Consider the following 12,076-nt stretch of genomic DNA (forward strand, 5'->3'; position numbering starts at 1 on the left):
AAACATACCATCTACAGCTTGTGCGTCTTATTAAAACACATAATAAGCACCAGTAAAAACTGTAAAAACTCTCGCCATAGGAGTCGCCACTGAGAAACTAAATCAGTTCAAATAAAAGTTGTGACGGGTTGTTTTTCTTCGCATATTGCCGTTATACCATACCTTGTTTCCTTAAAGATGTGCACATGTAGGTGCTGCATCTCCTCCACGGTATGCCGAGATGTGACATGAGAGCAAAGGAAATGTGTGGTCCTGATGCTGTATTCAAACCAGTGAAGTCCGGTGGGCTCACGGTGTCGACAGCCGCCGCCTTGAATGTCAAACCGTGGATGTATTCAGCAGTGGAGCTGGACGGACGCTGTCCCGTTCGCACCCGCTCGCCTTGATGAGAACCGTCGTTTGCCGAGTCAGCGTTAAGCAACGCCTTCCGGACTTGCTCTGTAGTCTTAGTTTTCAGTGCATGGCGATATGAGTACCGGCCGCAGAGGATCCCGAGATGCTGAGAATCCCCCGGCGGTTTATGAGGTGTGAAGCGCGTAAAGTAGTCGTCGCTGTAGAACTGCAGTCCTGCGTATGCAAAGAAATGAGCGCTGAGCGATACGTGACACATGCACACACAAATACAGTATAAATATATATATATATGATTCTTGCTGTTTCGAGAGAACAAGACTGAAGGTTGTGAAGAAGAGCAAGGAGAGAAGAGTTACCAGAGTTAGTAAATGTCACAGAGAGGTACGTTCTCTCGTTCAGAGTTCTGAATAATCCACTCAATAGCATCCCAGCCCTACAGATCCACACGGAGAAACAGAAGATTAAAGAGCAGTCAAAGGCCGAACACTTCTGCCTGTGGGTCCAGGAGACACGCAATGAAACTGCAGAGACAGCAGAGGCCCAGTTAGAAGGCATGCAAGGAAATCATCCGCAATACTTTTGTAACTTCAGAGTACATGCAAGGGATGAAAGAAGTGTATGAATACACGCGCACTCTTCATATTTTGTGTTACCTTACTGGCGTTAGCCGACATTCTCCTCGCCATCATCCCCTCCAGGTAACTGCTTAGACTCACTCCCTTGACTGTGATGATGGCCTCCTGGGTCAGGATGGTGCTGAGGAGGGAGGGAGGGAGGATGAGGGTGAGTTTTCAGAAATGACATGAAGTTGAATGAATTGTACTTACACCTCTGGGTTGTCTGGGTGTGGTCTGTAAAGAAGCCTCTCGTCCACCGAAATCAGGTTGGTGAGAGTGATCTGGAGGAGAACATTGATTTGGATTTCCTTATTTCTGGGATACTCACATGGAATATTGGAAGTGCACACTATTTATTTGGACGCAACAATTACTATATCAACACACCATAGTGTTTCCTGTGAATTATTGCTTGTTATGTATCATTTATGAACACAAAAGCAGCACGTTTTGGTGCATTATCACGTAGGTGATTACACAGTTACATCGCTACATGCATTACATTACATTACATTACAGTCATTTAGCAGACGCTTTTATCCAAAGCGACTTACAATAAGTGGATCAACATTGGTAATCAAAAGAACTACTAGTCACCAGAAGTCATAAGTACATTTCCTTTTCCAAACAAGCATCTAAGAGCCTGAAGCAGAGCATAACTCAGAGCCAAAGTACAGAAACAAGAGAAACAGTTAGTGCTATAAGTAATATGGTTAGTGCTCTAACCGGTTAGTGCTCTAAGTAATACGTGCACTGTGCAGCTGATCAGCTGATGCTGATTGAAGGGCGTGGCGGGAGGACGGACTCAGTGTGAACTTACATTTGTTGAGCACAGCTCCATCTTTTTCTCCTCTGGGTCCACTATGGAGTGTTCCTTCACATACGTCTGCGTGTAGTTGGTTCCCAGTATCTACGCACAGGAAGTACAGTGAAATGAGCACACATGTCGCTTGATCTGTGTATGTGGACGTGAATACATCTGTGTGTGTGTGTGTGTGTGTGTGTGTGTGTGTGTGTGTGTGTGTTGATGACTGACCGCTCGCACAATGCCCGGGAGGCCCCACTCCGTGCTGAGGAGTCTGTGGCTGTGCAGGCGTCCCTCTGTATCCACACTGCGGTCCAGCACGTCCACCCCGACCACGTTCGGGTTCATGGGGTTCGGGTACTTCCTCATGGCAGCCTTGATCACCGTCTCCCATGGGTAACTGCGCACAAAAACAGTACAACATAATATGAAAATGGGAAGAAACATGTCAATGTTGTCTGTTGGCTGACTTTTTGATAGACTGAGTGTGTATGAATATGTTTGCATGATCTCCCGTTCAGGCTTGTTGATGCACTTTATTTGTCCTGATGCGCTTTCCTGGGACATAACTGTGACGGGAGGCTGTCTGCTGACGTCAAATGATCACAGTCATCATCATATAGAGCAGTTGGAATGAACTGACCACGATCAGACAGTAGTGAGCTTCAGAGTTTAATTAAATTCAGATGTATTCAACCGACGGACCAGCCCACTCCGCCTTACAACAATACGTCAATAAACCAACCTGAAAACATGCTCCGTGCTCCAAATCTTCATTTTTCACTAGACGACTCTTCCCCTGATCGCTGCTGAGAAACCCTCCGTGATCCGACACTACGTTTCACCGGACCGCCTCCATAAGAGGAACTAGCGTCGGTATTAAGAGCGCAGGGCCTATGATGGAGCTCACGACGTCAATGAAGTGAGTCCGGAGTTCGCATCTCTCGCATCAGCCGTGCGTAAAGATTGCACAATGCGCTCTTCTGATCCCCGCGTCACAGGACCAGCTGGGGGACAACATGTAGGCTGATTTATGGATTTAAAACAACCAGCTCGTGCAGTACGGGACAAGAGAGGAGCCGGTGCAACAGCGGAGCCACCAAACGTCAAGCCCGACAGAGTGAGATGCAGGATTCTGGTCAGGAATTTCAAAATAAAACCCATTTAATGACCTGTCGCCCTCAGCCTTAGCATGTCTGATAAACACGTAGAGCCTATGGATTTAGAAACAATATACAGTTTGATATACAGTCCATGTTACTGCGGTGCTGACTCGTGTTTGATGTGTACATTTTTACGTTTATTGTTGTTTTATTTTGAGGTCAAAACCAATGCTCTTCCTGCCTATCTCTGGTTGACCGACTCGACTCCATCTGTGCGCATGCGCTTAGCATCTTCCCCATCCTCCCGGTGAAGTGGAAAGGAGCGGAGCTGCATGAAGACAGAATAAAGCAAGCATGACATCCACATAAAAGGCTGAGAGAAGAGTCGTTAGCACACGAGCTCCAGCTGCTGCAGTACATGACGTAAAGGATGACGTAAACAATCATTATTTAAACTAACAAACTCACTTAAAGTTGATGAATGATTATTGATATTAACAATAGCATAAGATGAACGTTACCATTATTTAAACAATGTTTTGTTCTTATCATCAATCATATTTAATTGATGTTTATGGTCATTTCTGTGCTTTAAGGAAAACCAGCATTCTTTTTATTTTGAAGGTGCGATCGGAAGTGTGCGGTGTCTTCTCTGCGGCTGGACGCGGGTGTGTGAGCGATCAGACGAGGACTCGGGGAAGCGGACGCGCAGCGGAGCCTCGTGTGGTCCCTTACCGACAGATTGATGCCATCGCCGTTCCTTCAGCGGCCCGTTGATTTCTCCCTGGATGCGGGACAGTTCACCAGCTCACGGAGAACACGCGCAGTCGATCCGCCCGGAATAACGCGCACCGCGTGACCTTGCGTTGAATGTCATTTTAGACGGATTTTTTTTGTTTTTTTTAAAGCACCGACACGGTGAGGTAAGACGCGTCTTCATTTGCACGGAGCACAATACGAGATGTCGATAGCTCGGGATCGGTGATACGTCGTGATGTGAGACCAGTCTATCGTCCATCACCGTAACAGATCAGGCATTTGTGAAAAATCATCTTGCTGATGGGACTGCTCATGCAGGCTCCCAGCTGAAGGCCGGACTGCATACTGCAGATTGCAAAAAATGTGTCATTCAGATTCAGTTCATAATCCTACTGTCGATATATTTACCTGAGCCTCTTAGGAACACGCAACATTCGGTTCATTTTGGTTTTTTATTATGTTGACAGTGATGCACGGTTTATTTCCATAGTAGTTTATGCGGACAGCGCGTGCAGGACTGAGGCAGATGCTGCAGCAGCGCTTGATCCGCTCCAGGCGCGCGAGAGAGAGAGAGAGTGGGGGGGGGGGGGCGTCATCTTTTTAGGGATCATTCAATCACACTTATCAACATATGCGTCAGTCTGGCACTGTATAGGAGATGACCCATTTCAATGTGAAAGTGGGGCACGAGCCCCCCCCCCCCCCCCCACACACACACACACACATTATAAGGACCACCAGGTTGGCTGGTGGACGTGCTTCACGCCAAAAAATCTGCTGACACACGCGCTCCGCCGGCCGGTGCTCCCAGCCTTTGTGCGCAATGGAGCCTATAGACCATCCATCACGGCCCGGGGCCACGGGCTCCTACCGGCTTCACACCGGCCTCCCGGTAGCCTGGCTTCGTTTCTCTTACAGCTCCATACTATTTAATGAGCGATCATTTAAACGTGTTATTATTATTATTGTTATTATAAAAATAGCGTGGCTAGGGTTCAAGCTGAGGTTTCAGAGGTCTCCGTTCTCACGTCTGCCTCTTTCATTTCAGGTGATCGGACGCAGCCATGGAGATAGTCACACACTTCATTAACGACACCATAGAGTTCTACAAATGGACCCTAACCATTGCAGGTAACAGTCTGGTGTTGTGGTCAGGTCTTTTTGGGAGAAATGGTGTTTTACAAGTAGCTGAATACTGAAGTTGATGTCTACTGGTAGGTGGTTTTTCCTGCAGTGAGTCAGTCAATGGACGGTGTGTATGTGCCTGGACATGAAACATACAGCAATATGTTCTCAGTGTGTCTTCTCCGTCACCAATAAACTACATCAAATTGACCTCCAGACAGGTCACCTCTGGTCTATTGCATCTGACCTGCACTCCTCTTGAACCCACGCTGTAATGCTGTAACGAACCTGAAGAGTAGTTACGTAATGCTGTGGGAACATCTGTCCCACAGACAAGCGAGTGGCGAAATGGCCTCTGATGGACAACCCCCTGCCCACGCTGGCCATCAGCACCTCCTACCTGCTGTTCCTCTGGCTGGGGCCCAAATACATGAAGAACAGGGAGCCCTTCCAGCTCCGCAAAACCCTCATTGTCTACAACTTCAGCATGGTCTTTCTCAACTTCTTCATCTTTAAAGAGGTAGGTAGCTGTGAACTAGAGTTCAGACTAACCTTATCCAGCTTCCGGCCTCTCTGTGCCTCTCTGCCTTTGTTGTTCTGTCGCTGATTCTTGATGTATTCTCTTGATTCTTTAGCTGTTCATGGCAGCGCGGTCAGCGAGCTACAGCTACATCTGTCAACCGGTGGACTATTCAGAGGACCCCAATGAAGTCAGGGTGAGTGTTTTGTGTTAAATGAAAAAGGGAACGTTATCACAATGGACTGCTTTAGTGCTCTTCTGTGCTCAGATGATGAAGAAACATCCTCGTCTGCGTGCCAGAGGGAGGCTTCACTTTCAGGGGGGTTTTAGAAACATGAGCAGCATCCGCTCGTTTGGACCGTGTTCCTGTTATTAGAAACAGAGCGAGCTGGAAGGTGTTCAGTACTACTGCTGCATGACGTAGAAACACATCTGACAGTCAATCGGTGTCAGGTGACCCTGAGCTTAAGATGGTGGATAGAATAGAAACACAAAGAATTGAAACTATTCCCTCAAGGAAGTGCGAGTGTGTGTGTGGAACAAGTTTGAAATGAGAGTCCAAGTGAACTCCTCCTCTACTTCTCTGACTGTCTCTGTTGGTTTCTCTTTCCTTCCTCCTGTCCTCTCCCATCAACCCATTTCTCACGTTCTGCCCTGAGACAGGTGGCAGGAGCTCTGTGGTGGTATTTCATCTCTAAGGGCATCGAGTATCTGGACACGGTGTTTTTCATCCTGAGGAAAAAATTCAACCAGGTTACGTTCTTGCATGTCTACCACCACTGCACCATGTTCACTCTCTGGTGGATCGGCATCAAGTGGGTGGCAGGAGGACAGTGTGAGTAGCTCGTGCTACAGAGGAGTCCTACGCCTACTTTACCTCTAATTTAATACATCTTTACGCCCTACTTCCTTCAGCTCCAGATCAAATGAGCATGTGTTGTTGGACTGAGCGGACTTGATCATGTTTTGTGTTTTGCTCCTGATCCTTTCTTACTGAGCAGCTTTGGTAATAAGACAGAAGGGAGAGTCTTTGTGTCACAATCACCCACAGCACAACACACATCTTACAGAGACGTTAATACATAATCCATCACGGTGGACAATTTGCCAAATCATTTTTTTGTTACGTAATCTTTGTGTGTTAATGCGGCTGGAAAAGTATTCACAATTCCTCGCTATGTACACTGAATAGCATTATTGTCCTTAAATGTGAAATAAAAGTACAATGAAGTGTTCATCTGTGCAATAGAATTGTGTTCTAGCGCCACAGTCAGCGTGGCAACGCTAATATCAAGGTTTGAATTTCCTGTCACTTGCAGCGTTCTTTGGGGCCCACATGAACGCAGCCATCCACGTCTTGATGTATCTGTATTATGGCCTGGCCTCCTGTGGACCTAAGATCCAAAAGTACCTGTGGTGGAAGAAGTACTTGACCATCGTCCAGATGGTGAGATGTCGCCTCACTGTGCGGCTGACTTGAATACAAATGTGTTCCTGAAGGTTGATCTCACGTCACGTTTTACGCTCTGAAACAACGACTCTCAGGTTTAAAGGTGTGAGACAGGTGTGAGACAGTGAGACAGTAACGCGATGGTCCTTCTTTGTGTCTCAGGTCCAGTTCCACGTCACCATCGGCCACACGGCCTTGTCCCTCTACGTCGACTGCGACTTCCCCCACTGGATGCACTACTCCCTCATCTGCTACGCCATCACCTTCATCGTCCTCTTCGGCAACTTCTACTACCAGACCTACCGCCGCCAACAGCCCAGGCGTGACGCCTCCTCCTCCAAAGGGGGCAAGGCCCTCTCTAACGGGACCCTCAACGGGCTCAGCAAGGCCGCCAACGGAGCGGCGGTGGCGGGGAGCAAAGAGGAGAAGCCCCAGGAGAACTCTGGGAGGAGAAAGAGGAAAGGAAGAGCTAAAAGAGATTAGAGGAGGAGGAGGAGGAGGAGCCAGAGAGAGGCGGAGGTGAGGTAGGGCCTTACTTTGGGTTCTGGGTTGATAGCGCTAAAACATGAAAGACTTCATTTGAGCAAGAGTTAGACGGACGGATGCGTTAAGGTGTGATGTGTTTATTTAAGCCATGAGCTGAGTTGTTGTAGATACATTGTGAGACAGGCTTGTGTTGAGAGAGGCTCATTTCGTTAGTGAGAGGTGTTAAAGGTCATGAGTAACCTAAAGTACAGTGGTGTGTGGTTGGGGACAGATCTTAGTATTCCTTCTCTTTATGGTGGTGCCACGGACCGTAGAGCTGGTTCAAAAAGTGACTTTCAGCTACTTACAACTGAGCCTGGAAAGGAAACCAAGACCACATGGCATGCTGGGAAAGCTCCATCAAATGTTCCTGAGCTGCTAGATTCTAAAGCATTCATATTGTTACTGCTGTATGGAGACAGGAATACACACCACACACACAAACATGTGCGTTTATATTTCAGCTCACCCTTTTCGTTGTTGTTGTTGTTCACCTTTACAGACGATGATGATGATGATGATGATGATGATGATGTACAGTATCATGTCATTTTGACCTCGTCGTGGTCACGTTGTTATCGATGTCACGTGAGAGACACTTAAGTTTACAGTTCCTGTTTACTGAATTGACACCTCGGCAGTCCTCCTCTTCTCAGTGAACACACACTCGTCTTATTCTTTCTGATTCCTTTCAAGTCGTGGAGTCAGCCGCCAGTCACCTTTGAGCTGTCAGCGGTTACTGCACAGGTGCATTCTAAACAAGGGGAACGAATCAGCATCCAGAGGTGAGATGCACATAGAAATAGAAATGATAGATTTCTAATCCTTTGAGAACGGGATGGGATTGTTCCAGCGCTGGTTTGTGATAGAATAATCATCAACTGTATCTCATAGGAGGTTACAACTTAGATTTTCTATTTCTGTATATAACCACAGCAGGTTTTATATATCCCTACTTGTATGTAAAGCTTTGACACGTGATGAATATCATCCAGAGGAATGGCGGCTCTGACGATTATATCAACGTTCCCCCGTTTTGACAGAGAAGCTGGTGGAGTCCCGTCTCTGCAGATGTTTTCCCGTCTTTTTCTATTATACCCGACGTTGTTGTTTGTCTTGACATGCTGGTGAAAATGTTGTGTGCCGATCAAAGGAGTGGTGGTGGAGGATTCAGAAGCAACGGCCGGGTTATAATCCAGTTAACTGAGCCTACCTTGAGCACCATCTCTTCCCATATTCAATCAAATATCTGTTAGTGTCTATGTGTTCAGACTCAGCGTCTGTCCTGATCTGGCTTGAATGTACATTCATCAGGGGAACATTTGGATTTCAAAGTATAGAAGGTATGATTTATACACAAGGAGCTGAACCTCTATGGTGACTTTGTATGTTATCCCACGCTGAAGAATAACTGCTCTGCCTGTAGTATATAGAGTCTAAATCATGTCATCATTCATCAGTGCATTTTGATGTTATTTATTGATTTTTTATGTATTTATCTTTGTGTAAATACAATGTTCATGTTCCTGAGAGTGCTTGTCTGTGCATTTGTGTTCTTTTTGTGTTGTACATATTACATTGTGATATTTTGTACACTGCGCATTTGGGAATGTCCCCAGCCTGTTGGCTCTGAGGTTTATGTGTCCACACTGCTTCTGTTGTTTTTTACTTTCAACTCTCTTCAAGTTCAATTAAACTGAATGCCTGTTCAACATGCTTCCTCTTCTCACTTCATTTAAATGCAGTAACTATCAATGGGTATTTAACAGTAACTTACATTGTTTTGCGTTCTCTGTGTTGTTTGATTGGTGGTGTGAAAAGACAATAATGGTAACACGCGTGCAGAGTGGGTTTCCAACACTAGAGGGCACCAAAGTTTGACATTGTGGCATTGCTACGTTTACTTAAGCACATAACTTGAATACTTATTCCACAATTGTTTAAGCTAAACCGCCAAATCAGAGACGCTTGTGTAAAATATGTGTCCTTTACTGCTTTACCAGTTTTCCATACTCCATATTTATGATGAATACGCATCAGAATCTGCAGCGGTATAGCAGTGTGTTTCCAGTACAGGGTGGGGTCATGTGTGCCACGTCATGAGTCATATGATGCTTGATAATAAAGATAATAACTGTGACGGAGGTGAATCTCTGTTTGGTCGCCTCTAGAAACCTCTTAACATTCAATTTATACCACAGCTCATCCCGTCCCGGAATGCTCCTCCCATTGTGACGATTTCAGACAAAGGTATCCATGGTAACGGTACACAGCAGCTGTCTGACCCCTCTCCACCCACTGCCCCCACCCACTGAATCAGCTGTGGTCTATGTGGGAAACAGCACCAGCAATAAACTATTAAACGGTGTTTCAGTGCTTGTGTGTGTGTGTGTGTGTGTGGGGGAGGTTTTATTTGTGTGTGTGTGTGTGTGTGTGTGTGTGTGTGTGTGTGTGTGTGTGTGTGTGTGCAACCCCCCGCAGAGTTCGTGAGTGGGAGGCCTCCACTAGCAGAGGGGTATTACATGGATGGTTGGTGTTATTCCATCATTTCACAGCTCTGCAGCAGAACACTGTGGCCTCCTCAGCAACATGTCCCACGTCTTCAGCCCTGTCCCCGAGTCCCTCCTGCTGGGCACATCTCTGCCATTGTGTCTCTGTGAACGAGGTTTCTAAAGGACACGTGATTTATAGACGCTGCATTTTCATTGGCACTGAAACGCCCCGCAGTGCTTTTAGAAAATAAGCCATCACACATATTTCATAACAACCTTAATGTGCAGATTTGTATGCCAGTTCATGTGTTGTGAGTTAGTTTTATTAGTGTAATCTCATTACTGTCTTCAGTCGTATGTCAGTCGATCTAGTGTGTTTAAATGGTGGTCTTGGATAAAACCGAATGATGTCACTCTTGTCTGTGTCTCCACACGGCACATTAAATAGAGCATGAGTGCTGGATCCAAATATGTGAAGTATATGTTCTTGTGTCCACTGCTGAGAGGATTCAAAGGGCCACATCAACGTGTGTGTGTGTGTGTGTGTGTGTGTGTGTGTGTGTGTGTGTGTGTGTGTGTGTGTCTGTATCTGTGCAAAGGGAACACGATCCCCTGAGACCGGCGTGTTTGTTATGCCGCATGGGGAAAAAAACGTATTTCACCAATAAGACACGAGCTTCACGAAGCTCCACGAAGCTCCACTGCTAACCTCACACAAGGATTCAAAGACGTGTGATCTGTCATTACCGTTTCAATGACATGCCATTATTCTAATGCAATGACGATATCTGTTTTTAAATATCTATTTGGCGCCCTGATGCTTTTTCTTTTGCAGAAGAACGACTTGATTGACTCTGGGATCCCCGTCCACACATGGTGCTACAGTGACGACCCCGGGGACGGGTGTTTGTGAAGAATAGAGAGAGTGAGAACGAGAGAGAGACGTGGGAGTGTGGAGTGAATGAGGGTGATATTTTTAGATGGTAGTTCATTAGTTCCTCACACACACACACACACACACACACACACACACACACACACACACACACACACACACACACACACACACACACTCATATCAAGTCTTTTCCTGTGATGGGATGAGATAAAGTGCAACATTGATTAATAATTAATAAAGACCAGATAAGGAGATTCAATCCAGCATCCAAATGGATTCATACATTCATTCATGTTGTGATTTAAATCGTCAGATTAAATGTAATAAATTCAAACTACGATGATAATTAAAGAAACTGATGTCTTCTCAGCGCATTAAATGACACTTTCCAAACCGAACATTACCTTCTTTTGTTTTTTACACCAGACAAAGAACCACATGGGAGCCTCCGTGAAGCAGACATCTGTCACTTTAATGCAGGCTAATGATTGAATAGTCCTGGGGCAGAAGGAGAGGATCGGTGGGGGACGTGGTGAATGTGTGTCACTGTGAAAGGGAGCGCAAGACCCCGAACATCTGTTATCCCGTTTCAGAGGAGATGGATTATAATTCTTCTCCAAAACTGTCTGATTGGCCCTGCGACATGTTGTCTGGCAATTAAGTTGTGATTACAACAGAGAGCGGTCTTAATTCTGAATGGATCAAGATGTAGTGTTGTGAGAGCCTGCAGTGACAGAAGCAAATGGATTGCACGGGGGGGGGGGGGGGCTAAGAGCTGTGGTTACTGAAGCCTCGACAGAAGCTGGAATCCATCCCCTAAAACTTCCAGAGCAGGGAAAATCCTAGCTTTCAATTCACGTCTGCAAACTTAGGCCTACACTCTCCTCACACAGGATGGTGCATGCAGCACCAGTCTGCCTCCTTTGCAGTGTATTGTTCAACGACCAGGAGCCATTTCAGATGGCCGTGTTTGCTTTATCTGTATAGGCACAGGGCCAGGGTCTGGGTCTGGGTCTGGGTCTGGCCCGCTGCGGTATAATTCAATCACAGTGAAGATGACTCGAGTGTATGAGGAACCCATGAGCGCTGGGACTGCTTCCAAACAGAATAGATGCTCCTCAGTAACCGTTTCCACTGGAAAACCTCCAACATGAAACCAAATGACGTGTCACATGATGTGTGATTGATCCCTCGTCAACGTTAAGCTATAGGCCCAGTCCCCCAAATCCAAACACCGAAGAGTTTGACAAATGATTCGCAGCAGCCAACAATCAATAACATAGAAACATGATGATCACACTTCCTGAACGAGTTAAATTCTTGATGCATATGCTGTATTTCAATGACAGCTGTTGGATGTTGTCACAGAGTGAGATGCTGTGCCTTTGGAAAATAAAACATATTGTACAACTTTGGAACAGACACAGC

At 46.1% G+C, this 12,076-nt stretch overlaps 2 protein-coding genes across 5 annotated transcripts; one reads left to right on the forward strand and one right to left on the reverse strand.

Annotated features, from left to right (window-relative positions):
• Positions 1-427: 427 nt before the first annotated feature.
• Positions 428-2,683, reverse strand: prelid3a (PRELI domain containing 3A). 2 transcript variants are annotated; one of them, XR_011105336.1, is made up of 7 exons: positions 2,522-2,683; positions 2,008-2,176; positions 1,792-1,881; positions 1,182-1,252; positions 1,013-1,110; positions 711-787; positions 428-567 (listed from the first exon to the last, which is right to left on the reverse strand). XR_011105336.1 is itself a non-coding variant. In XM_068735735.1 (7 exons), the coding sequence occupies exons 1-6, from the start codon at positions 2,551-2,553 to the stop codon at positions 716-718; spliced, it is 537 nt and encodes a 178-aa protein (XP_068591836.1). In that variant the 5' UTR covers positions 2,554-2,683; the 3' UTR covers positions 428-567; positions 711-715. The 2 variants fall into 2 exon arrangements, 1 of the variants encoding a protein (XP_068591836.1); XM_068735735.1 differs by having other exon boundaries at positions 1,008-1,110.
• Positions 2,684-3,097: 414 nt separating this feature from the next.
• On the forward strand, positions 3,098-8,970 carry elovl4a (ELOVL fatty acid elongase 4a). 3 transcript variants are annotated; one of them, XM_068735732.1, is made up of 8 exons: positions 3,098-3,314; positions 3,504-3,802; positions 4,687-4,769; positions 5,096-5,283; positions 5,399-5,479; positions 5,947-6,118; positions 6,603-6,730; positions 6,896-8,970. In XM_068735732.1, exons 3-8 carry the CDS (start codon positions 4,703-4,705, stop codon positions 7,214-7,216), a joined length of 957 nt encoding a protein of 318 aa, XP_068591833.1. In that variant the 5' UTR covers positions 3,098-3,314; positions 3,504-3,802; positions 4,687-4,702; the 3' UTR covers positions 7,217-8,970. The 3 variants fall into 3 exon arrangements, with proteins under 3 accessions (XP_068591833.1, XP_068591834.1, XP_068591835.1); XM_068735733.1 differs by having other exon boundaries at positions 3,115-3,302; XM_068735734.1 differs by lacking the exons at positions 3,098-3,314; positions 3,504-3,802 and adding an exon at positions 4,351-4,530.
• Positions 8,971-12,076: the final 3,106 nt, after the last annotated feature.

Source organism: Cebidichthys violaceus, unplaced genomic scaffold (genome assembly GCF_023349555.1).
Source record: "Cebidichthys violaceus isolate CVI_PGR_0920_01 unplaced genomic scaffold, fCebVio1.0.p SCAF_7, whole genome shotgun sequence".
In the NCBI taxonomy this organism is placed as follows: Eukaryota; Metazoa; Chordata; class Actinopteri; order Perciformes; family Stichaeidae; genus Cebidichthys; species Cebidichthys violaceus.